A 25,945-nucleotide genomic window follows, 5' to 3' on the forward strand; every position below is an offset into this window, starting at 1 on the left:
GGGGCTGGGCGCTGGCCTGAGCAGTGAGCAAATGTTCATAATGGCCCCCTGGTCCAGGCCCAGGGAAGGCAGGCAGCTCCTCCCAAGGGAGACTGTCAGGGGACCACCTCTGTCCCCGCGTGCCTGGGCGAGCCTTCCAATGCCCGTGAGCAGGTGTCGGAGGCAGGAGCCTAGGAGGCTGCAGGCTGGGTCTGCAGCCCGGGAAGGCTGGCGTAGGCGTGGATGACAGACCACGTTCGCACAGACTGCCGCGTGCCTGGCTCAGCGACTGAGTCACGGATGGGAGGTGTTCATTTAAGAAAATGCAGGTAAAGCCTTGGCTGGTTAAACAGAAAAGGGAAAAAAAAAAAAAAAGCAAGAGAATTTCAAAAGAAAAAGTAGGGAGGCACCAAAACTTCAGCTCATTTCTTTGACCGTGAGTCAAAGCATCAAGTGTGACCAAGTCCCCACAGCCCAAAGATTAATAACAGAGGGCACTGTTACCCATTATCTCTCATTTTGAATGGGATGTTCTGGGAAAAGCTGCAGAGATTGTTATTGCTTCACAGAATTTCAATTCGATCAGTGTTGGCTAATCATCCACATTAGGCCCAGAGCAATAAAGAATAGGAAAGTCACAGGAGAGAGACGTCCGGTGGCCGGCCACTTGATGAGGCACTTGGACTTTCTTCACCTGCACCACTGTGTATTTGAAACTTGTCACTGTGTGCTTTGGGTCCTTCTGGAGTCCCTTTCAGAGAATGGTCACTGTCACGGAGCAACAATGACAAAGCCCCAGCTTTCCTATCTGCCAAGGGTATCGAGAGCTCTCACGTGTGCATTGTGTGGCTAAACATTTCCCGTCAGCAGCTTGGCTCAGTGAATAGAAGTTCTTGACTTCTGAATAGAAGTGCTTCCAGTCACTGTGAGCTGCCGAGGCGCCTTCATGCCAGAAGGACCCAGAGGCTTGGGGGTGACAGAATTCCCCCTCTCAGAGGGCGCAGTGGTGAGCATGGAGCTATTGAGCTAGCACGTAGTCAGGGCACAAAAGGATCCCAGCCGTGTTCTGGGTGGAATTTACCTTCCATTCAGCGTAGGGAAGCACCCATGTGCATGTGCCCTGGGGTAGCCTTGATATGCCATCCGTGTGATAAAGATCAAGGCAGTTCAGGAAATAATGCTGATGCAGGTGAGAGCATCTTTCACTGGGCCAGGCACCGCATGGAAGGAGGGCTCTCTCCACATAGGAGCCAGTAATGCAGAGTGAATCCTAAATAAAACAATAGCCACGCCAGCCTGCAATCTGAAACGCCTCTCAGTGTGGCTGGTGGTTCCAGACTTCACACCATGGTGGTTCTGACTGTGTGACAGCCTCCCACAGCCTGTCCTCGCTCTTCCTGGGACCCTTTCATGGGACTTGGTCCAGTGGGGCCCCCCTGAAGATCTGTGCAGCTGATTTCAATCTTTGTGTCTGAGCTCAACCAATCCTTCTTCCTGCCTGTGCTGTTTCTAGGAGACGGAGCCAATGATGTCAGCATGCTCCAGGTGGCCGACGTAGGCGTGGGAATCTCAGGCCAGGAGGGCATGCAGGTAAAGACCCATCAGGGCATTTCTTCCTGGGGGGTTCTGTCCAACAAAGCTGAAGGACTGGCCTTCAACACAACCGATGCTCACCTTCTGCTAAAACAATAGTAAAAGATAAAGTGGAGGTGACTCCATGTTTATGAAGCCGCGTGCTGATGATATTTTTTGCAAAGTAAGTAGAACCGAGGGTCAAAGTGAGTCACCACCTTCTCTGTGGCTGCTGTGCCTCATTTTCAGATGTACTTTTTACTGTTCCTGGACACAAGCGGTACCATCTGAAAAACTGACTGCTGTGGTTGGAACTCGGTATCACTATAACATGGGATGTAGCCATTGTGACTCATGAAATGTCATCCCGCCCTTCTCCTCTGTCACTGTGTTGTCTTGACCTGTGATCCAGACAATGCACAAAGGAGTTCATTAAAAATGTGCTCCTTTTTTCCCCAGTTGGGTGGCTCCGTTGGTTGGAGCGTCACCTCATACTCCAAAAGGTTACAGGTTCGATCCTTGGTCAGGTTCAATCTGCAGTCAGAGTGGATATGGGAGGCCACCCACCAATCAGTGTTTCTCTCTCCCTTCCTCTCCCTCTAAAATCAATGGACATACCCTCTCAGGAGGATATGTTTTGGATGTCATTACAGCAATTTCCTACATTTGGTTGGCTTCCAATCACAACATTTTTTAACTTGGTGGAGACTTTAGGGAGCAATCTATGGGGGCCGCTGCTTTTAAAAAAGCAGGACGTGGTCACCATGTGAAGCCAAGCAGTCGCCATGCGCCGACCCCTCAGACGGGCCAGGTCTCTGCAGAGCTCAGCAACCTTCTTACTTGACATGAAAATGACAGATGGAAAGTCCCAAGCAGGAGTCACATGGGCTCCCTCTTGAGCCCGTCTGACTCAAGCTGTGTTACTTGGGTGTTTTTTCCTTCCTCCATGAAATGGGAAACAGAGTCCAAATGGGACCCATTCTAGCCTCTCCCCAGAGCTGTGTGCATGGAGGAAGCGCAAGAAACATTGGTTGAGTGAATGAACACAATAGTTCATTCATCCAGGATTTTTTTTTTTAATCCTCGCCTGAGGATATGTTTATTGAATTTTGAGAGAGAAAGAGAGAGAAACATCAATCTGTTGTCTCTCGTATGCGCCTGGACTGGGGATCAAACCCACAATCTTAGCATATGTGGGTTCAGCCCCCGGGCAGGGCACGTATAAGAAGCAACTGATCAATGCATAAATAAGTGGGACAACAAATCAATGTTTCTTTCTCTTTCTCTAGCTCTCTCTCCCAAATCAATAAATAAAAATTAAAAAATGTTTTTAATTAAAAGCGTGGGAAATTTAAAAACAATTTCTTAAAAACCCATCACTTACATACATTTGAAATCTTCAATGAGTCCTACAAAGCGATTCCCCTGAACTCAGCATTCGTTGAGATAGAATCCTTCTTGAACGGAAGGAGATAACGAGAGATCCTGGTAAAACAAGCCTTGGCCAGTCACACAAATGCCACACTGGATGTCGCCACCCGTGTTTCACCTTGTGTTTGGGGGAATAAGACAGACGCTGGGACGCGGGGCCCCAGTAACGGAAGTCCTCTCCCTTTCAAGGCAGTGATGGCCAGCGACTTCGCGATGCCCAGGTTCCGCTACCTGGAGAGACTCTTAATTGTTCACGGACACTGGTGTTACTCCCGACTTGCCAACATGGTGCTCTACTTCTTCTACAAAAACACGGTAGGTATCGGACACCGCTGGTCTCTGAGCGTTTGCGTTCAAAAGTCTGACCTGAGATTTAGGGGACTGTCCCATGAATGCAGGACCACTTTATAACAGGAAGTAGAGTAACATGACGTCCAGTGCTTTGCACAAGGTCACGTGGCTGGTAGAGCCAAGGCCACGCTCATCCCCATTCCATGGGACACCATCTCCTAAGTCCTTAGCCACGCTGGCAACGTGTTTCTCAAGAGTAGGCCGCCGATGTGACCACAGACGGGGGTACCCCAGTCAGTCCCTTCTGTAGAGCAGACGGGGGCACGTGACAAGCAGGAGTGTGACCGGTGGTCCTGGATTCAGCAGGAGAGGACTCAGTCACGCTGCTGCCGTTGTGTTGAATGGCCCACTGTGGTGCACGTCCCTGCTCAGGGCACAGGCGCAGCTCTGGAAAGAAGGGGGGCCCCCCGCAGGGTCTGGTCACACCGTCTCTTTGGCTGAAGGGCAGATGCAGCCCCTTCCAGCCAGCTCAGTCTGAAGGGGATCCTTCGGTGAGGTCGTACCAAGCCGGACAGCTCTCTCTCCTGGGGCTCTGCTCCAGGGCCCGGCCCAGCTCACGTTGGTCCTAACACGTGACCCTTAGTCCCTTCAGTACTGAGCCCTTGGCGGACGGTCACTGTCCTCCACAGCCCCCCAGGAGGGACACGTGGCCAGTCCAGAATCCTGTTTTCCTTGTTAGGAGGGACAGACGGTCTGCTGAGGGGCTGCTGGGTGGCTCCCTGGCCTCTGCTGATGAACGGACAACCAACAAGACAGAATAAATAAACTCGTAGGAGATGTGACCTCCCAGGGTAGCCCCCACACCTGCCACAGCTGATCAGACACTACAGCGCCGATGTTGAGACCACCCGGTGGTCTCCTGAGAAAGGATAAAGTACAATATGTGGAAAGGCCTATTTCTTATTGTGTTTTCTTTTTCTTGTTTTTAATCATTTTTTAAAAAGATTTTATTTATTTTTAGAGAGAGGAGAGGGGGAGGAGAAAGAGCTAGAGAAAGAAACATCAATGTATGTTTGCCTCCTGCGCGCCCCCTGCTGGAGACCTGGCCTGTAACCCAGGCATGTGCCCTGACTGGGGATCGAACCTGTGACCCTTGGGTTCGCAGGCCGGCACTCAATCCACTGAGCCACACAGGCCAGGGCTGAACGCTCTCTGTGTTTATTCCACGTATGATGCAAGGCCTCCATTAACAAGCACTGAATCTACTTGAGAAGTTCGAGAGTAATTAGTCTGCCTCCCAAAGTAAGGAATTCACTCATTTTAGGAATAAGTTGGCCTTCCTTTCGAATAAAGAGGATAGAAGTTTCCATAGCAACTGTGGTTTGGGAAGAAGGCTCCAGTACCACAGGAAAGAAAAGTCTCGATACCTTCATACTTTTTCTCCCCTTTTTCTGGGTGCGGCTTTCTCTCTGATGGCTTGTGAGGCCGCCAAGCCTGTGGTGGTGAATCGGGCAAAGCCAGGGAGAAAGCCAAGTCTGTCAGCTTTCTCTGTAGAAGCACAAGGTTGCGTTCCATTGTAGGTTGGAATAGGACTTGGACGATGTGTGTCATAACTGGATACATCCATGCACACGATCATGTCATCTGACCTTCAGTTCAAGACACGGGCCCTGGCTGGTGTGGCTCAGTAGATTGAGCGCCGGCCTGCGAACCAGAGGGTCACCGGTTCGATTCCTAGTGTAGGGCACGTGCCTGGGTTGCGGGCCAGGTCCCAGTAGGGGGCGCGCAAGAGGCAACCACACATTGATGTTTCTCTCCCTCTTTTTCTCCCTTCCCCTCTCTAAAAATAAATAAATAAATAAAATCTTTAAAAAAAAAGAAAAAGACACTGAGGTGACTGAGTCAAAGTCCAAATGGCAGGCGGTGGCAGCTCCAGACCAAAGCCCAGTCCATTGTCTGTGGTGACCAGCAAAGAAGTTCCTTTCACCGTGTCCCTTCCCTCTTGGGACGGCTCACGCCCTCCAGGCCAGGCTCCAGGAGCGGCTGAAAAGACTGGGTGTATTACTCACACAGTGGCATAGTCAAGTCATTTAAGACCTGGGACCTCAATTTCCTTTCCTCTAAGTGGGGTAACCGCATGGCCCTGCATGAGCCTCAAATAAAGAAATGACCGTGCTGTTTGCAGTAACAACCGAAAGCGTGGGCGAGCCCCTACTGTGTGCAGGAGGCGCTGTGAGTCCTTGAGACGCATTAGCTTGTCATTCCCCATAGCTAAGAGCCGCTGTTGTGTGCCCGGTTTGGTTCGTGGATAGGGACCCTGAAGCAGGGCGGGTCCAGCGACCCTGACCGAGCGCATAGTTCATCACTGTAATAATGATTTTCAATCACTGAACGGCTGTGCAAGCCCCTTATACTACAGCACCGGCCACTGGAGTTCAGTGGTCACACAATGGCGGGAAGAAACCCACACAACCCCTCCTCGATGGAGCACGGGCTGTGGAACCTCCCTGACCCTCACGTTCCTGTTGGCAAAGCTGGGATGACGCCTATAGCTTGCTCACCCGCCAGCCGAGCGCGCAGTGGGGACCAGGGCTCGGTCAAGGTCAGTGATTTTGCTGTCACGCCTGTGTGGGCCCTCCCCACAATGGGAGTCTGTAATTGCCTGCTCTCCCTCATCCCAAGGATATGTCACTGCAGAGAGAGGTGGCATCCCTGGGATGGAGCACAGGTAGGTTTGGTTTAGGGTCGCAAAGGAGGGGTATGACGGGAGGGGCCAAGAGTGAGTCCCCTGGTCCTCGAAGTATGAGCAGCCCCCGACTTGGCCAGACCTTTGTTTTGTTTTCAATGATCTGTGGCTCTTCTATCACAAGGCCTCAGCGCCCCGAGGGCTGGACCTGGGAATTCCTCGCACCCACAGCCCCCACTTTGTGCTTGAGGGGACAAGGAGGAAGAGGGCGAGATCAAGGGTACCGTCGCCAGACCTGTCGTGGGAGGAAATCGCAGCCTATGAATTCAGCCTTTGCCTTCAGGCCCTGCAAGCCCTCAGGCGCCTTGGATGAGACTGTGGAAGGGCATCTGCGAATTGCTTGCTCCCCTTCTTTCTTCATTTCAGATGTTCGTGGGCCTCCTGTTTTGGTTCCAGTTCTACTGCGGCTTCTCCGCGTCCGCCATGATCGACCAGTGGTATCTGATCTTCTTTAACCTGCTCTTCTCGTCGCTCCCCCAGCTGGTGACTGGGGTGCTGGACAAGGACGTGCCGGCGCACGTGCTGCTGAGCGAGCCGCAGCTCTACCAGAGCGGCCAGAACAGGGAGGTGAGGTCCTCCCGCCCCGCCTCCTGGCCAGTCACGCACCTTCTGGAAAGTGCAAGTCCCCAGTTCCCAGGCCCCTCTGGGACCAATTCTTCAAGTTCTGTGATCGTCAGAAACAGGCAACTCTGTAGAGAATTTTTGTGAGTTTATTTGAGCCAAACTGAGGATAGTTGCTGGGAAGCGAAATGTCAACGAGTGGAGAAAATGTACCAGAGAACTGCAGTTTTGCACTTTATTTTAATATTATAATCAAAGGAGGAGGCCAAAGAGGGTTATGTGAATCCCATTGGTAAAAGATTAGGGAGGCGGGAGAACGCAGAGGGGAAACCTCTGGGATTGGGTAAAAAGTAAAATGATAGACAGGTACTTCTTTTACGCAGTGGGTGGAGGACAGCTAACAGTGAACAGTTAATGCAATTACAACAAGGAGGGGCATTTGCGGCCTCAGCTCTAGGCAGTGGTTGTGCCATGAGCTGGTTTGGAAAAAGGGAAAGTAACTTGACATTCCAAAGGTCTGTCATTGTAGATGCAAAAGGCCTCGAGACAGGCTCAGTTAAGGGAGATAAGGACTTTTGTCAGGGAAGATTCCAGCCTGGAACATGACCTGTTTTTAGTTAATAGTTTCCACTTCGGACCACATTAGGTGCCCTGTGCCTGTCAGGCTTCATGTGGGGCCCCTTTCTGCCCACGTCTGGAATCTGACCAGTGAGAAGAGAAAATGGATTCTGTCCACTTGACTGTGTGTTGCGTTAAGCAGAGTGAGGTGATTGGCGAGGTGCTAGGCCTTGACGTGCGTGTCCAGACCTATCAAGGTGTGCACGTTAAATGTATGCAATGTTTGTATATCAATTTACCTCCACAAAGCTTTTCAAAAAGAGGAGTGTTTTTTTTAAAAAGTATAATGGGCCCTGGCTGGTGTGGCTCAGTGGATTGAGTGCCAGCCTGCGAACCAAAGGGTCGCCAGTTCAATCCCCAGTCAAGGCACATGCCTGGGTTGCAGGCCAGGTCCCCAGTAGGGGGCATGCGAGAGGCAACCACACATTGATGTTCCTCTCCCTCTCTTCCTCCCTCCCTCCCCCTCTCTAAAAATAAATTTTTTTAATTAAAAATTAAAAATAAATAAGTATAACGGGGTAAAAACGGTGTCCACACCAGAGTTTCCAGAAGTAACATAACACAGTGTCCCCAGTCAAATGGACTCAAGAAGAACAGTGATTTTAGCTCGGGACTTTCCATCCGACTCTTATTTTATTTTACTTTTTTAAAGATTTTATCTATTTATTTTCAGACAAAGGGGAAAAGAGGGAGAAAAACAATAGGTTGCCTCTTGCACGCCCCGAACCCAGGGCCCCGCCTGCAACTCAGGCGCAAGTTCCTACCAGGGTTCATCATGCTTCTGACCCTTCAGCCAACCAGCTGAGCCACACCCTCTGGGACCTTTATTTTAGTGTCATACGATCTAAGTCAGGTCACTGTGATAGCTGCCGCCTGACGGGAAGTATTTTTTCCCCTGAAACAACCCCTCCAAAATGGGACTTATTTTGCAAGGGAATTAACAAGAAGACAAACGCACAGGGAAACTGTTGAAAGAACCAGCGAATACAAACGGATATAAATACACAGACATACGCCGCAAGGATCGACATGCTAATTACCAGCTACTCCTCGCAGCCAGCATTAGAGTAAGCCCGGGAGGGCTTCTCGTCAGCCGACTGCAATTGTCACGTGTGTGCAAAGCGAAGGGAGCCCAATAGTCTCTAGTTCAGAATTTGTTTACCGACCAGCTGACTTCCCCTGGTCGTCTCTGTTGACCTTGGGTTCCCACCCAAGCCGGCAGCTCAGGGAAGGGGCATCTGAAAGCAGGCAGATGAGGAAGACCCCTGCGTGTCCCCGTCCCCGTCCCCTGGGGGAATTCCTGTACTTGGCTGGGCTTCGCCCCCTCCGCTTGGGACCAAGACGTGGGGTACTGGCCCTGTGGTCTTGGGCCGCCCACAGGAAGGGCCCAGCTGACGCCCTCCCAACTGCTCAGGACACGCCCCTCCCGCCTGCTCTGCATTTTCCGCGCGGGAACTCACTGGTTCAAGTCCACGGGGTCACCCAGATAAGGAAGACCCTCTCGAGTCCATATCAAGGTCCTTTTTGCCCTTGCTGTACAGCTTTGCGATTTTGACACTAGGAAACCTTCATGATCGACTTCTAAGAGATCGCTTTAAAGAAACATAGGAGAGCCCTGGCCAGTGTGGCTCAGTTGGTTGGAACACTGGCCCCTGCCTCAAAGTGTTGCAGGTTCGATTCCCGGTCAGGGCACATACCTAGGTTTCAGGGCACGAAAGGAAGATGTTTCTCTCTTACGTCGATGTCTCTCTCTCTTAAATCAATAAAAACATATTCTCAGGTGAGGATTTAAAAAAAAAAATTTTTTAAAGAAAGAAACAGAGAGAGGAAAACCCCTGACAAAGGAGAGGCAGACCTCCGATGGGGGGAAGACGCCCGGAATGCCCCGTGGCTCCCTGGAAGATTTGAAGAGACAAGCGCTTGCCTGTAACAGCTGCTCTTGTTCTTGTGTCTCAGGAATATCGGCCCTGGACCTTCTGGTTAAACATGGCCGACGCCGCCTTCCAGAGCCTGGTTTGCTTCTTCATCCCTTACCTGGTAAGTTGGCACCTGGCGTGGCCTTTCCCCTCAGCGCCATCGGCGACCCGCAGACCCAGGACACCGCTGTCTTTCAGGCCTACTACGACTCAGACACAGACGTGTTCACCTGGGGCACCCCTGTCACCGCCATTGCGCTCTTCACCTTCCTCCTGCATCTGGGTATTGAAACCAAGACCTGGGTAAGAGCTCTGGGCCCCTCACTTCCGTGCACGTCTGTGAGATCTAGAAGGTTCTAAGCAAACGGGACCCACGGGCCCGCCGCAGCCCACGCCACCCCACAGCTCCTTCCGCCTTTGCCCCTCCTTAACCACATGCTTTTCTTCCCATGATGCCCCTGACTTCCATCTCCCCACCTGTGTCCAGGCCGGTCCCCAGGCTCCCAAGCCCCATTCGCCCCCCGGCCCCCAGAGCCCTCTTTCCACCAAGCCCTGGGAACATCACAGCCCCTCATGAGTGGCTCTTTCTTTCTCTGCCCCCTCAGACCTGGCTCAACTGGACATCGTGTGGCTTCAGCACCCTCCTGTTTTTCACCGTGGCTTTCATCTATAACGCCTCGTGTGCAACGTGTTACCCTCCGTCCAACCCGTACTGGACAATGCAGACATTAATAGGCGACCCCGTGTTTTATCTGACGTGTCTCATAGCGCCCGTCACGGCACTGCTGCCCAGGTGGGTGTCGGGGACAGTGCCCCGCGAGTCCTCTGGGAGCTCAGAGGGCGTTGTCATGGCTGTGTTTCCCAGAAAGCTCCCCGGAGACCCAAACCCCACAGCAGTCGCTGACTGTGTTGTATGTGCTCTTTCCAGATTGTTCTTCAAAGCCCTGCAGGGGAGCCTGTTCCCCACCCAGCTTCAGCTGGCTCGCCAGCTGGCCAAGAGGTCCCCCAAGAAACGCCACGTTCCCCAAGAGACTCAGGGACCCCTCCCGGGAGAAGCGAGGCCTGAGCCGTCAGAACAAAGTTGCTTCAGCGTCTCGGGATCCGTCTCCCAGGACCACACCCCGCAGACGTCCTGGCACACGCCGCGGCCGCCCAGCTCCCCAGAAGCCAGCACGGAGCCCGGCGCGGTGCCCGTGAGCCTGCCTTTGAGGGACGCATTGGGCGGCCAGGCCCCGGGGGCCTCCGCGCCCTGGGAAGCCACTCTGGGAAGGTGTCCCGGGGACTCCAAGATGAAACCCGCCAGCACCAGCCGGGCAGCCGCCCTCTCATCCATCTTCAGCCTGTCCAGCTTCAGCTCGCTCAACTGGATTTCCTCCCTGTCGCTGGTCAACAGCCTAGGAAGCGTCTTACAGTTCTCCCGGAGCGGTTTGCAGACCGACAAGCGGGAGGCCGAGTTCCTGCCCAGCGCCCCGCAGCCCGGCCAGGACCTATGCGGCTTAGGCAAGCAGGCCACAGACTACTTCTAGCGGCCTCGCCCAGGACAGCGAAAACCGTAAAGTGGCCTTTTTTTTTTTTTTAATAACATAGATACTAATTTTATTTATATTTCTCATTTGCACAAAAGAGTTCTAGCGAGATGTCTTTTATATGTTTCCAGGACTCACACCGGAAACGAAAGGTACCCAAAACAAAGTTTATTTTTTAAAAGTTCTACATAGAGTATATTGAAAAAGAAAAGTCAGAGCTTTATGGTATATAAAAGGTTAAAGAAGAGTGATCCTCGAAAAGTGTGTTTAGATTTATTTTATTTTTTCAATCTCGTTTTGTGAGAAAACGCAGTGTGATTGGTTTGGTTGCTCACGTGTGACTCTGGCTTCTCCCGCGTGGGAATGCGTGTGGTACGCAGGGACGTCGGGCGGGTGTGGACAGCCGTGAGGGGAGAGGACAGGGGGCCGCACGTGACCCCAGCAGCAGGTCCCCTAGAGTCTGTCCCCGATTTCCACGGCTTGGGAGTGTCGGGGCTCCGCGTCACCCAGAAAAGAGAAAGTGATATCTGAACAAAAAGAAACCCACGCACGTGAAGTTCATTGCCACGTTCGATCCTTCGCAGGCATTCCCTAAATATCTCCTCGTGGTATCCCAGTCCCTACAGGGGGTGGAGGGAGGTGGTTCTGGCCTGTCAAAATCGTCACAAGCAATAAACCAGCTCCATTTTGCAGAGAGCGCGCATCCCGTCCGCTGTTGCGTGAAACTGTGTACACGTGACCTAACGGGGCCTGTCTGAGCGCCGCAGGGTACTCCCCTGCGGCGCGTCTGTTTAGATGCCCTGCGGGAAACAGCGGGTGACGTGCAGGCTGCGCACTGTGACCCTGGATTATGCCACGGCTCCCTGCACCAGGCCACCAGAACCCCCTTGGACCCTTCCTACCAACAGGCTGTGCTTTGTAAGTGCGTATTTTTAGGCATTTGTCTTATGAGTCATTATTTCTGTCCCTCTAGACAGAGAAAAAAAGAGGAAAAATGATATTTAAAAACTCCAAGGCAGTTATATAGCAGTTCCTCTCGCAGTCCTCTCTGCACATTGCCAACAGCTGGGCGTCGCCTGCTCAGCTCAGCCTGGGGACGCGACTGGAGCGGGGTGTCCCCCCACTTGGGGCTCCTGTGGCTGCCTGTCCTGGAGAACAGCAGTGACCATGGAGGCGGTGGACCTCAGGACACACGACACCAGGCTCAACGCTCCTGACAGAAGACACACGTCATCTCTCGCCTGAGGAGAGAGGGTGTCACGCTCCACGGTCCGATTCGAACCCTGGTTCCTTTAGCTTCAGGCTGCCATGTGTCATGGGACAGCCTGAAACCGTGTCCTGGCAAATGGTGGGAGGTGGGGGGAGACCCCCCTGACTGGGGCTGGGAGAGAGGTCAGCTTTCCTGCAGGTACCTGGCCCTCAGGAAGGGGTCCCGTTATCGGGAGAGATAGAAGAGGGCGTGGCGGTGGAGGGGTGTGGTCAGCAGTCAGCCACGCCCAGGATCACGATGATGCTCTCCCAGCCCCGCCCCTTACTCGCAGATCTGAGGCTACCTCGTAGGTTCTGGGAGCAACACATGTGAAAAGAAAGTCTTGGTGAAGATTCACAGCGCTATGGTTGCCTGAAATGAGGTAACAGTGTTAGCGCCAAGTGCAGGAAGAGCTATACACAAATTTACCTGCACATCTGAGAGCTCAAAATGCGCCTGCCTCCAGGTTCTCCTGCACTCGCAACCGGCCTTCTCTCCAAAGAACGCCTTTCCCCCGTAGGTACTTCCTCTCGGGAAGTGGAAGGATGGAGAAGTGACTTTGGGAATAATAAGCACATCAGAGCTATTTCAGAGAAATAAACAGCCCGTCACGAAGCGCAGGCGCAACGAGCTGCTCTGGAGGATGAAGACTCCTCGTGGATGGACCTACGGTAATAATCTGTCCCAAGCAACGTCCCCAACCACGTCTGGACCCCCTTTCCTGGCTTATTAGTTCCTCGAGGTTAGCGGCTCTGAGTCTCCAACGAGGCGCGTTCAGTTATTAGCCACTAAATTATTTTTATTCCAAATTAGCTGGGCTGCCCATGCCGCGCATCACTAAAACAATCAAGCCGTTGGTCTTGACTTTGTCATTGCACGCTCTGAGCTCTGGTGTCATCTAGTTCTCATTATAGAGTTTTGTTCTCTCTTTATTGGAACAGCAATAATAACAGAGTTTTTCAAGACACTTATAATGCCATCGCTTGCCTCCTGGCTCCGTTAAAATAAAACCACAGCCAGGGGGGCAGGTAGAAAAGTTTATAATGTGGTTCAGACACTGGCCGGCATAAGGAAAACCCCTTCACCCAAGCCCAGTCCTTGCTGGTGCCCGGCAGCCCTCCGACTGGGAGGACACTGGGCTGCTTGGTACGTTATTGAGCTGTGTGTCCATCCCACATAGACTCACGGTTTTTTGAATTTTGTTGTTTTTCTGTGTGTCTTTCTCGCACTGCTAGCCTATGTATGTGTTTATACTTATATGCCAAGTCTTTTAAATCAACATTTATGTACATTAAAGTTAAGAGCCACCTGTCAGCCCTGTGGCCAGGTGGCTTAGTTGATTGGAGTGTTGTCGTGTGCACCAAAAGTTGCAGGTTCGGGTCCTAGTCAGGGCACGTGCCTAGGCTGCAGGTTCGATCCCCAGTTGGGGCAGGTATGGGAGGCAACTGATCGATGTTTCTCTCTCTCTCTCCCTTTTTATCTCTCTCTCTAAAATCAGTAAACATATCCTTGGGTAAGGATTTAAAAAAAAAAGAAAGAAAGAACTGTCATCCTCTGTTTAAACCAGCGTTCAAGGCCCGGATTTTCCACTGACGTGAATGCCTTTCTGGTCCTCACACTGGTCCATCCTTTCGGGCTGGAGGTGGGGCCCAGCTGGCTAAGGGGAGGCTGAGACAACAGCCCCGCTCAGAAGCCACAAGCCACATGCCACCCTCCAGTTGGCCTTTGGTACTTTCTGCGAGGCCGATTCTACGACACCCCAGGCAAATTCTTTTTTTACCAATGAAATTAATATTTCCTAGCCCATAATTTAATAATTTGAGAAGTGATGCATTTTTCTCCCTGGCTGGTGTGGCTCAGTGGGTTGAGCTCCAGCCTGCCGGCCGAAAGGTCACCAGTTTCATTCCCAGTCAGGGCACAGGCCTGGGTTGCGGGCCAGGTCCCCAGTAGGGGGCGCGCGAGAGGCAACCACACATGATGTTTCCCTCCCTTCCCATCTCTCTAAGAATAAGTATATAAAATAAAATAAAATACAGGTGGTTGATTTTTAATTTTAGAGATGCTGACTCTGCATCTCACCTTTTGAAGTAACAGGAAATAATAAATGACACATGATACACCGGCTCCAGCAAATAATCCATATACAGAAAAATACAAAAATGTTCAGCAGTCGGGGTTGAGCCGTTACACTTCTGGGATGCAGCCGTGAGTTTTAAGCCAACCTGGCCAAGGGCCAGGGTTAGTATGTCTCTAATTTGAGCTCATCAGTTGTTATTTTGATTTCTTTTATTGATTTTTTTTTTTAAGAGAGAGAGGAAGGGATTGATAGAGAGAGAGAAACATGGATTTGTTCCACTCACTGATGCACTCATTGGTTGATTCTTGTATGTGCCCTGACCAGGAGTCGAACCTGCAACCTTGATGTATTGGGGTGACGCTCTAACCAACTGAGTAGCCCAGCAAGGGCTTCATCAGTTACTTTAAAGAGAAGTCCATACACTGGGAAGCATGCAAGGTGTGTAGAAATATTTAACCAGCTTCCTCCTCTTCCTGGATTCCACTCTGTACCGGAGCTCAGGGTCTGTGACCGAGAACCTGGGCTTTGGGGGGTGCAACTGGCTGCCATTGTTTCTCTGGAAAACATTCTCGAGTACTGACCTCGAGTCAGAGACAGAGGGGACACCTGCGGCCTCTTCTTTGCCTTCCCATGTGCACAAACTCAACAGCTTCCACGGAGAGCGTCCCAGGCTGCGGGACATATGCTGAGGCCAATTAGTCACCGCGCCTTTTTCTTCATCAATCTAATGAGAGCGGCACCCAGGGGACAGGTGACCTCCCTGTCCCGGATCACACCTCCCAGGCTAAAAAACAGTGTTGCTGGAGCCGATGATATCGGTGGAGTGCACGCTGAAGACGCCCGGTGGACCATCACACTCCGCGCCTGCGCGGGAAGGCGACTTCAGGACAGCTCGGAACAGACGCAGCAACTGGGCTGCCGCGAACGGGCTGAGGATCCCCCGGGGAAAAAATGGTGCATTTCGCATAAGGACGCACAGAGAGAAGCGTGGCCGCCCACCTTCCCTTCTTTAAATACAGGGGGGGAAAAAAGCTCTCAATATTTTAAGCACTTACTATTCTTGAGAGTTTTAAGTGTGGCGACTTCCAAAATAAGCCAAGGCGGCAAGGGAGGGACTTGCCAGCGGTTGCCTGGGCGGCTGTCACAAAGGGCAAAGCAGGCCCCGGAAAGGCCTAACCTCGAAGAGCCGCAGCAGGTGCCTGGTCTGCAAGACGCAGGCTGCGGAGGCTGCGTGGTCCTGAAAGTCCCGTGGGAACTGAGATCTAAAGGGACATTATTAGAGTTCTTGGAAAGCAAAGACGGCGCCAAGTGCAGAAGGGAGCAGTTTTGATAGGAACGTATCTCTTTTGCCGCTGAAATGGAGCCGTGGCCCATTGGGGTGGCCCAGGAGTGGAAAGCTGGCCAGGCAGACCCCTGTGCTCCGCCCCTGCTCTGTGGGTAATTTCCCCCAGGAGCGAAGCGCTCCTGCTGAAGCGCCGGCAGGGTGCGCCCTCGGCCTCTGCCCGGAGCTGGAGGGGCGCATGGGCGTGGCCTGCCTGTGCCCGCCCGGCTCCGCGGAGCGGCTGCCTCTCCGCAGCCCGCTCCCCGCGTGGGAGCCAGGATTGCGAGATCCCCCTCGTGGCCGAGCGCCGCCTACAGGATGCAGATAGTCCACCCTCAACACCTGCAGGGCCCCCAATGGGTTGCCTGCTATGTTTTCCTTGGCCAAGAGACCGAGAGGCAGAGAGAGAGTACAGGAAATTATCTGATAGGTGAGACAGTGTTTGTCATAGTTAATTGAGGACGATTTTTATGATGAACAAACATCACTTTGATCTCTGGTACTGGAACGTCAGCCCAGGCCACACCAGGAAGCACATAGATTTTTCTCAGGCTTTGAACTTCTTTTGTTAAGGTTTCATTTATTTATTTTTATTTTTTTTTTAAAGATTGTATTTATTTTTAGAGAGGAAAAGGAAGGAGAGAAACATCAGTGTGTGATTGCCTCTCGCATGCCCCCTGCTGGGGACCTGGCCCGCAACATAAGCATGTGCCCTGCCTGGGGACCAAACCAACCACCCTTTGGTCCACACGCCAGCGCTCAATCCACTGAGCCACACCAGCGATGACAGGCTTTGACCTTAAAAAAAAAAAAAAAAAAATTAAAAAAAAAAAGAGGCACCAATTTCATCAGCTTCCTGGTGTGAACAGTGCTAAGTTGTTCCAAACACACGCAACTCACTCGAGCATTTATAAGCATGTACAATAAATAGAGCTTTATATGAGGTGTCCCTTGAAAATTTAAATGTTTTTTAAAGATTACAGAAAACTCCTTATTTTGGGGTTTTTCTGATTAAACCATGCCCTGGAAGCCCATCGCGCAATTCTACTGCTGAAAATAATATGCTAGTTTTTTGTTTTTGTTTTTGTTTTTTAAAAGAAGTGTTATATTACATTCCACTGTGTGGAGAAGGAATGTGATTCTTGGCTACACCTAAAAATTCGGCTGCATACTTATTCCTTACAAGGAGCCCACAGGGACGCGCTCTAAGACACGCGACCCTTCTGCTGGGTGGTGGCGGCTGTGTGCACAGAGCCCGGCCACTTTCCTGGGCTTGGGGGCAGCCTCAAACCCCACCTGAGCCCCGGGGACAGCCGGCACCCCCCACTTGCACACGCGGATTGCCTCCGAAATCATTCAGTGACTCCCACCGCGCAGGTGAGAATGGGGCAGAGCCGCTGGTGCGCGCCACGTGCTGCAGGCTGTGCGCAGACCCCGGAGGGGCCCTCAGAAGCCCGTGTGGAAAACGCAGCTTCGGCGAGTGGGAGGCTCTGAGCTATTTTTGGCTCCGGTCTGCTGCTGCGCACAGCTTCCCGCTGCAGATCTTGCAACAATAATCAGGGTAACCTGCCTCTTCCTCCGGTTGCCTTGCTCCCCGCTCTGCTCTGGCAGAGATTCCCAAACAGGGCCGGCGTCAGTGTCAAATGCAGCGGGCCCAGCCCAGGGCTGCGGAGAGATTTCGTTAAACAAGGATGCAGCCATGAGGATAATAGTCCCATATTTTCCTGAATATATGCATAATGTTGCAGATATCATAATCACCTTTAACAAAAGCATGTCCTTATATTCGCAACCTATAAAGCACAGCAGAATAATAAGCACATTCCAGGAAAATGGCGAGTGTCCCAGGTGAAACGGTGCATGTAAGTAACCCCTGGGGAGGCTTTTAAAACTGTCCCCAACCCCAACACACACACACAGGACAGTCAATGCTCTGTCGTGTGGCTTTAATGGTTTAAAATGAACATGGTATTAATTTGGTTCTCATGAAAGAGGCACAAAATTTTGTCTGTGCAACAATCTTGTACTGTCCTTGCCCAGTGGCTCAGTTGGTTGGAGCATCGGCCTGTGCACCAAAAGGTCGCAGGTTCGATTCCTAGTCAGGGCGCATACCTAGGTTCTGGGTGCCATCCCAGGACAGGGCGTATACAGGAGGCAACTGATTAATGTTTCTCTCTCACACCCATGTTTTTCTCTCTTTCTTTCTCTAAAATCAATAAACATATCCTTGGGTGAGGATTAAAAAATAATAAGAAAAGAATCTGGTTCTTAGGTGTTGAAGCGTCGCAGCGTCTAGATAAAATTTTACAAATATTTTCCATCTCTCTACCTCTCTTAAGCTTGAAAGCTCACCAGCTGGGAGGAAGGGATAGGAAGCCAGGTCCCCCTGGGGGGAAAAGTCGAGAATAAAAGGATATTGTGTCTTGCACCAGGGCACAGGGACACTTACATTGTTACTCTTATGGACCAGAACAACTCAGGGAGTTTAAAAGGGAAACTAAGCTCCCTGCAGCCTTCTAATCTGTTCCGAAGGTCCTCGCTGCCTGCCTTATTGTCTCTTGCTATTATTCTAAAGTCATCTTTGGTTCCTGTGTGTATAATTCCAAGAACAGCTCACCCTCAGTTACTTAGTTTGCAGACATTGTCCCCGCGATGTGACGGGGGCTTTTGTGAAAGGGAGACACACAGAGGAATTCAGCCACCAAAGGAGCTCGGGATTGAAAGGGAATTGGAGACACAAAGGGTGGGTGACGTCAAGGCGGCTGCCTTTGTCTTTGGGAGCTGGAGGGAAGGGTGCAGAGAGGCTTCCGTCACACCCCGGCCTCCACCCCCCGCGGGAGGGCCCTCACCCCGCCCCCCATCCCCTGACCTTCTTTCTCCCTCCTGCCGACTGCAGAGGGCCAGTCGGGGTGGGTTTTCACAAAAGAAAAAAGGGCCCCAAGTGCTACCCTGGCCCGTTTCCCCGGTAACACAGACAGGCCTGGGAGGTGGCCCCGCCCACGGTCTCCACGCCCCTCCCACCAGTAATCGCCACGCCCCTCCCACAGGCATCTCCACGCCCCTCCCACCAATAATCGCCACGCCCCTCCATTGTCATCTCCTTGCCCCTCCCGTCAAGTGGGCCAAGGACCCAAGGCCAGAGATGCTGAGGTGACTTGAAGTCACCCCTACAAAAGTCAAAGGGCTCTGCTCTTCGCGCTCCTTGCCCGGTGACTGCCTGAGCTGAGCAGGTGCAGCAGCCACCAGGTGCCGTGCAAGCGCTGCAGGTAACACAGGGCCCTCCGGGCTGGTGTCCCCACCGCGTCCTTTGCTCTCTCCTCTCAGTCCTGGTTTGCTTCTGGTGTTTTAGGGAAAGGGTCACACTTACACATTTTGCATGGAATAAGATTTTTCTCCGTTGAATAACAGCATTTAATTTTAGCCTCACAAAGCAACATCTGTGAGGTGAGAAGTAGGACTCACCCCGTGAGCAGAGCGGGGAACCGAAAACCAGCCAGAAGGCAAACAGGCTCGCGTTCGAGCCTCGCTCTTTCTTCCAAATCTGGAAAGAAGCTCGGGGACGGCAGACCCCAGGGAGCTGCGGAATTTCAAAGGGGCTTCGCAGGAGATCGATCCCGCGCCGCCCTCCTCCCGAACGTAATGCCCGTTCATTCTCAGTTCAGCGTAGCTTCTATGATTTTCTCGACTGGCAGATACCTAGAGAACAATCGCCATCTAGGGGAAGTCCACGGAATTTGTGTGTGTGTGTGTGTTTTTAAGAGAGAGAAACATCGATCTGTTTGTTTACGCATTCATTAGCTGATTCTTGTACACGCCTTGAGCTGCCCACCTGGAATTCTTTTCTTTCCATTCAAACGGGCACCTTACAAAGTGTTTGGGACCCCAGAGCGGGGACAGACACTTGCCGATCACCATTTCCCACCATCTGCTAGCTGGTTCACAGGGTAATTTTAGGGGCTAGATGGATAACGTTTTTAAAAGTTTATTTACTTTTCAATTACAGCTGACGTACAATATTATCTTCGTTTCAGATGCACAACAGAGTGACAAGACATTATACAACTTACAGAGTGATTCCCTCCATAAGTCTAGTACCCATCTGACACCACATATAAGAATTACAATATAATTGACGATATTCCCTGTGCTGTACTTTATATCCTCTTGACTGTTTTTATTTGTGGCAATTTGTACATCTTAACGCCTTTCATCTTTTGTTCCCACTCCCCCACCCCCCTCCCATCTAGTGACCGTCAGTTTGATCTCTGTGTCTTTGACTTTGTTTCTGCGCCGTTACGGATACAATGTAGCTGAATGTGTTAGCTTCCAGGGGTGGCAGTAGCATCAATGTTTTTTTCTGTTTTTAACGAACATTCAAGTAGAACAGAGACTGACGGAAAGAAAAGGCTGGTAGGCAAGGCGCGGCATCTCCGTGGGAAGTGCTCGTTGCAGGAGTGGGCGGCAGGAGTTTGTCGTGCGTGGCACGGTGCTGAGTTAGGCACGAGGGCCGTCGATGAAGGAAGAACTGGTGAAATGAATCCACTACCAGCCAGGGGGGCGGGAACATCCTAGGCACAAACCTGAGGGAGTTCAGCAGGTGCGGCTCTCACGATTCTTCCAGCCTCGCCCAGGAAGCCACCACGAGGACAGTGGCAGCAAAGAGAAGCTGCGGGACACCTGCCAATTATTCATCGCTCCCCAAACGCGCCTGCTGTCTGGGTGTCCCTGCCCATCGCTGCAGGCCGGGTCGGGCTCAGAGCCTGCGAGCCCTTGGAGCGCCCCCTGGCGGGAGGCAGCCGCTCATCCCCCACGTCCCCAGGTGCAGGGCCCCAAAGCCGCATCATTTCAGTGTCACCAGGCTTCAGCGTCCCAGATTCTGTCCTGGAATAACGATCCCTGCAGGAGACTCATTTTTTCATTCTATTGAAAGGGTTGTAGCCTGACGAGCAACTCCACGTGTGAATGAGGGACTCCGATGGTCCCAGTGGCTTTGAGTCACAAGCCCAACCTGATGCTGGTAGGAAGAAAGCAAGCTAGAGGGAGGGTTACATCAGACAGACAGAAACAATGAAAGCAGCAACGTCCCCAGAGACCTGCTGACATGGCGCGTGCACAGGTGTGGGTGCAAATAGTGACAAAGGCCCCACTCAAGGAGCACGGCAGGTAACCTGGCAGTCACCTGGGCCCCATGGTGAGAGAATGAAGCCCAGCCGAGCAGAAGGGGACACTTGAGGGCGGCAGGAAGCCAGGAGCGAAGACGCACAAACACATCAGCGGGAAGAAGATGTAGGGAGACCTGCCTGCAAGCCAAGGAGAGAAGCCTCAGAAGGAACCGGCCCTGCCGTCACCTTGATCTTGGGCTTCCAGCCTCCAGAGTATGAGAAAATAACTTTCTGTTGTTCATAAACCCCCAGCGGATGGCAGAAACCAATATAAGCTTTATGTGAATTCTCTATGCTCTATATGAAGGAAAACTGTTTTAATTTCAATCAGAAAAAAAGTAAAACAGCACTGGAGCAGACACATCCTTCCAACAGTTTATTCAGGTATGATTGACATTCCAACAAGCCATACTTCTACAAAGTATTGCTTTTTTTTACTGTATAATATAAATGTTATTCACAAACACATCTCTGTGTTTTTGTTTATAAAATACAGAAGCTGATAGCCCTGGCTGGTGTGACTCTGTGGACTGAGTGCCCGCCTACAAACCAAAGGGTTACCGGTTCGATTCCCAGTCAGGGCACATGCCTAGGTTGTGGGCCGGGTCCCCAGTGGGGGGTGCACGAGAGGCAACCACACACTGATGTTTCTCTTCCTCCCTGTCTCCCTCGCTTCCCCTCTCTCTAAAAATAAATCAATAAATTCAAAAAAATATATATATATAAGCTGATAGGTTTTGCCATAGCTACACACCAGTGAAACCTTCAGCACAGCCAGTCTAGCGAACATATTCATCACTTCCAGAACTTTCCTTGATCCCCTCTTGTCATCCTAATCTCCTCCTCTCTCCGCCTCCCAGCCCCAAGAAAGCCATGATCTGCTTTCTGTCACTGTGGATTGGTTTGTCTTTTCTAGAATTTCATAGAAATAAAACCAAACAGCGTTTTCATTCCAAACACTTGCCTCGCTTCTTTCACGCAGCGTAATTATTGTCAGGGTGGTTCTCTCGCATGCGGTTGCGTGTATCCATCACTGAGCAGTAGTCGATGGTGTGGACAGAGGGTGTGCTTACCTATTCACCCCAACGGACATGTGGCAGCCTTCCAGGTTGCAGGTGGTCGCAACGTGCTGATGGGAACATCTGTGTGTGAGCCTTTGTATGAACATATGCTTTGTTCTGTCTTGGTAAATACCTAGGAGTGGAACGACTGGATCATATAGTAGGTCTATGTGTAACTTTGTAACTTTTTTTGATCCTTACCCAAGAATATGTTCATTGATTTTTGGGGGTCAGGGGAGAAATATCAATGTGAGAGAGAAACATTAATCGGTTGCCACCCGGATGCACCCCAACCAGAGATGGAACCTGCAACTTAGGCAGGTGCCCTGACTGGGAATCGAACCCGCAACCTTTTGGTGCTCAGACGATGCTCCAACCAGCTGAGCCATCGGGCCAGGGCTCCTCTGCTGTTTTAATTTGCATTCCATGGCCCTCCACATGGGCAGCAGCTGGAACCATGCAGAGCAGCTGCTGTTCCCACAGATGCTACCCAACCGACAGGCCCTTCCTGCACCACGCTTTCCACCATATGGAATCAGCAACAGGGAACCCATGGTTCCAGCTTCTCCTTCCGACAAAATTAGACATGGTTTTGCCTAACGATTCCCGCCCTCCGCACCCCGCCAAGCTACATTCCCGTTCAGCCTTGCTGATCGTCATCGCATGGAAGTTCAAGTCCAGAAGATGAGGCAGCATCCACTGCTGGAATCCACAGTGCCCAGGGCACAGTCAAGGGCTGGTGTGAGTCTTTTCTGACGGTGCTTTGTTCCCTGCTCAGCGACTCCTTGTGATGATCGCTTTCAGCTCTCCAGGAAGCAGCGTGTCTACATCATAGAGCTCACATCTTCACCTCTTTACAGTCCCGGCCACAAATGAATTGGACAAAAGGCCTTTCTGCACAGGTTACCTATCTGGGTTTTTCAATCTAGAGTTAACAGTATCTCTGAAATAGAGCCTTAGCGTAGAAAATAAGGCACATAACCATTACATTCTAGTCCGATTTAAGTCACCTTTGGTTGCCCTGGCCAGTGCACCTCAGGTGGTGGGAACATCATCCTGTAGACTGAAAGGTTGCAGGTTCGATTCCTTTCAGGTGACAGGTAATAAATTTTCTTGGGTGTTGTCTCGGTGGCCGGCCACTTGGGTCACAAGTCTGGAAATGTAGCCTGGCCTCCATGTCAAGCTCAGGTTCAGAAACAAGGGATCCTTGGCTTGTTCATTGATTTGGCCAATCTTTCATTTATCTGTTAGTTCCCTCACTGCTTATTACGTATCACGTCTCTATTAGAGGCATCTACAATGTTTCTCTTGGGATAATGAGATTGAGGTGTGTTGGAGAGTTGTCTTTAAAAAGATGCATTACGGCTCTGGCTGGGCAGCTCAGTTGGTTAGAGCATCGTTCCCATTCACCAAGGTTGCATGTTCGATCCCCAGTCAGGGCACATACAGGGATCAACCAATGAATGCATTAGTGAGTGGAACAACAAACTGATGTCTCTCTCTCTCTCTCTCTCTCAAATCAAGAAATAAAAAATAAAAAGATCTGCATTAGTGAGTGGAACAACAAACTGATGTCTCTCTCTCCCTCTCAAATCAAGAAATAAAAAATAAAAAGGTCTGCATTATGTTTCTGCAAATCAGGGTCCATTAACCTATAACTGCTTCTGGAATGTTCTGAGATACACAGAGAAGCTTCATCTTACAAGGTGCTTAGGTTTCTGCTGCTGCAAAGAACATTATATTCAGAAAAGGGAAAAAAGTGCTGATGTGATTGTTTGGCTAAGTATCCATAAGTCAAGCTGAACACGGAGAACCCAAATAAGCGTGGAAGTGTCCTTTTAATTTTTTTCCCCAATATGAAAGTAACAAATGGTTCCATTAATGGCAGACTGAGAGTAATTCAGACCAACTCTTGCTCTGAGAAAAACAGAATATCTGGGTATTAAAATATATCATCTTGAAAGCATTCAAGAGCTAACAAAAGAGTGAAAATTCATCAGACCACACTTTGACAAAAAAAGAACCAGTAAAGAGAAACCGAAGGCTCAGAGCAAATTTTGCCTCCAAGGATTTTCTCTCTAAGCAAAGAAACAGCAGGAAAACTGATGATGTTGAGGTGGAAGTCAAACCTCCAGGCCTCCTGAATGGGGCCACAGAAAAACTACGCCCACCGGAAGCTAGAATCTGAGAGCAACCTGGCTTGGAGTCATCTTAGTGGTCTAGGGAGCCACAGGCTTTGAACTTGAATTTAAATATTCCTAGCCGAGTGGTGCACCCACCTCTGGATGCATAAATTATGGCACATCTACAATCTGCAGTTCCACTCTGCTATTAAAAAAAATACTGCTGCCCTGACCGATGTGGCTCAGTGGGTTGGGCATCGTCCTCCAAACCAGATAGCTGCCGGTTCGATTCCCAGTCCTGGTCAGGGCACATGCCTGGGTTGCAGGCCAGGTCTTCCACTGGGGGCGTGTGAGAGGCAGCCTATTAATATTTGCTTCTCACATCAATGTTTCTCTCCCTCTCTTCCTCCTCTCTAAAAAGAAATAAATAAAATCTTAAAATAAAAAGACTGCTAGGGAGTGATCTACTAGATATGTTATTAAGGAAAAAGGAAAGCTACAAGTGTAGCGTGACATCTTCTCTCTGGGCACAGCAGAAGTGATATAGATGCCTATGTGTGTGAGATTATATTTTTAAATGAAAAATTAAAAATAGATTCCTTTCAATGTAGTGTGTTTTATAAATTTGACTGTGGAACCGTGTATTTTCTACAATTATAAAACAGTTATAAATAGAAAAATTAATTGCTGAAAACCAAAAGCAAAACAAGAAATGAGCCACAAAGATGGGTAAGCAGATGATTGGAGATTTATTGATACTGATGATCTAAGACTGATGTTGGGGGGAAAGTAAAAGTCACATAATGTTAAGTTTGAATTGGAAGTATCTACGTGAATCCGTGTATATCTTTTTTCTTTTAAGGTTTTATTTATTTATTTATTTTTAGAGAGGGAGAAAGAGAAGGAGAGGACCATCAATGTGTGGTTGCCTCTCATGCGCCCCCTCCTAGGGACCTGGCCCGCAACCCAGGCATGTGCCCGGACTGGGAATCAAACCGGTGATCCTTTGGTTTGCAGGCCAGCACTCTATCCACTGAACCACACCAGCCAGGGCTGTGATGTATACCTTTAAGGGAAAAAAAATACATATTTCTACTTTTTTCCATCAAAGTGGCCTATAAACAATGACAAACCAGTAGGCATGAGCACTCCTAGAGCCCAGATTGTGGTCTCTAAATACCGTTTCCCAAAGAAAGAGCCAGAGTCTTAGAGAAATAACGTTTATGGAGGAGGAGGAAATGTATTCGATGAGCAGAAAGCAAGGAAGCTATCAGTCTCCTAGGGCCATGCCTAAAGAACTCAGAGGGAATCTAAAGAGTCTCCCACCGAACGAGCTGGGGCAATTGTAGCATCAATAATGGTAATTGCCCTGACCAGTGTGGCTCAGTGGGTCGGGTGTCATCCCACAGAGCATAGGTCCCCAGTTCGATTCCCAGTCAGGGCACATGCAGCCTAGTCCCTGGTTGAGGCATGTACAACCGATTGATGTTTCTCTCTCACATCAACGTTTCTCTCCTTCTCTTTCTCCTTCCCTTCCCCTCTCTCTAAAAATAAGTCAATAAATAAAAATAAAGGTAATAATGCCACAGGCTGAAACTCATCATCCATGTTAAGGCCATGAACACTCTGGTCTCATTTCTGTTGGTCCGGGGAGGCCAATTCATTATTTTGGGATAAAGCAAAAAGAATGAATGCTTTTATTTTGCCTTTCCTATTCCAATTGTACACAAGGGTAACCAAACAGTAGATGAGAACTGTTCCTTTATAGACTCTTCCATCTGGTGTGTGAAGAAGAAAAGATATAATTAGATCCTAATCCCTAACGCGTTGCTGGTCATGAGAGAGACTGAACAGCTGTGTCTGCTGACGGAAGCATGTGACGCCACCAGAGATGACAAATCTGACGCCCAGTTTACAGGGTACAGGGACAGAGCAACGCATTCAACTTGACGTACCCGTAACCATTCAAGAGCTCAAATCAGAAATTTAAACAATTTTCAACATAACGAAAATGTCTGCCATCGATGAGAATCCGTCTTCTAACCTCATGCAAAATATTACAGAGGTAGTAAGAACGCGCAAACTTCAGAAGCCACTTTAAGTTGGTGACATAAACGATACCAAAATCTCGCAAGCGCAGTGCCTGAAAGGGACATTGCAGGAGAGTTTCACTCGAGAAAAGAAGGAGTAGCCAAAAAAAAAAAAAAAAAAAAATGCAGTAATAGAGAAAAACGATAACATGTCATGAGCTAAGTGTGTTTATGTAAGAAACATCAGGTTACTTTGAGTATTCGAAAATTAATAGATAAAAT

The 25,945-nt window shown here is 50.3% G+C and overlaps 1 protein-coding gene across 1 annotated transcript in view; it reads left to right on the plus strand.

Moving 5' to 3' along the window:
- ATP10A (ATPase phospholipid transporting 10A (putative)) overlaps positions 1-10,640 on the plus strand; it is a 99,625-nt gene extending 88,985 nt beyond the window's left edge. The window contains exons 15-21 of the mRNA XM_054561941.1: positions 1,493-1,569; positions 3,172-3,297; positions 6,386-6,586; positions 9,155-9,235; positions 9,313-9,417; positions 9,720-9,907; positions 10,043-10,640. Of these exons, the coding sequence (XP_054417916.1) occupies positions 1,493-1,569; positions 3,172-3,297; positions 6,386-6,586; positions 9,155-9,235; positions 9,313-9,417; positions 9,720-9,907; positions 10,043-10,640 (1,376 nt within the window). The remainder of the gene's footprint in view (positions 1-1,492; positions 1,570-3,171; positions 3,298-6,385; positions 6,587-9,154; positions 9,236-9,312; positions 9,418-9,719; positions 9,908-10,042) is intronic.
- Positions 10,641-25,945: the final 15,305 nt, after the last annotated feature.

This window comes from Pteronotus mesoamericanus, unplaced genomic scaffold (assembly GCF_021234165.1).
Source record: "Pteronotus mesoamericanus isolate MK-2021 breed Mesoamerican mustached bat unplaced genomic scaffold, CSHL_Meso_final scaffold_582, whole genome shotgun sequence".
NCBI classification, from domain to species: Eukaryota; Metazoa; Chordata; class Mammalia; order Chiroptera; family Mormoopidae; genus Pteronotus; species Pteronotus mesoamericanus.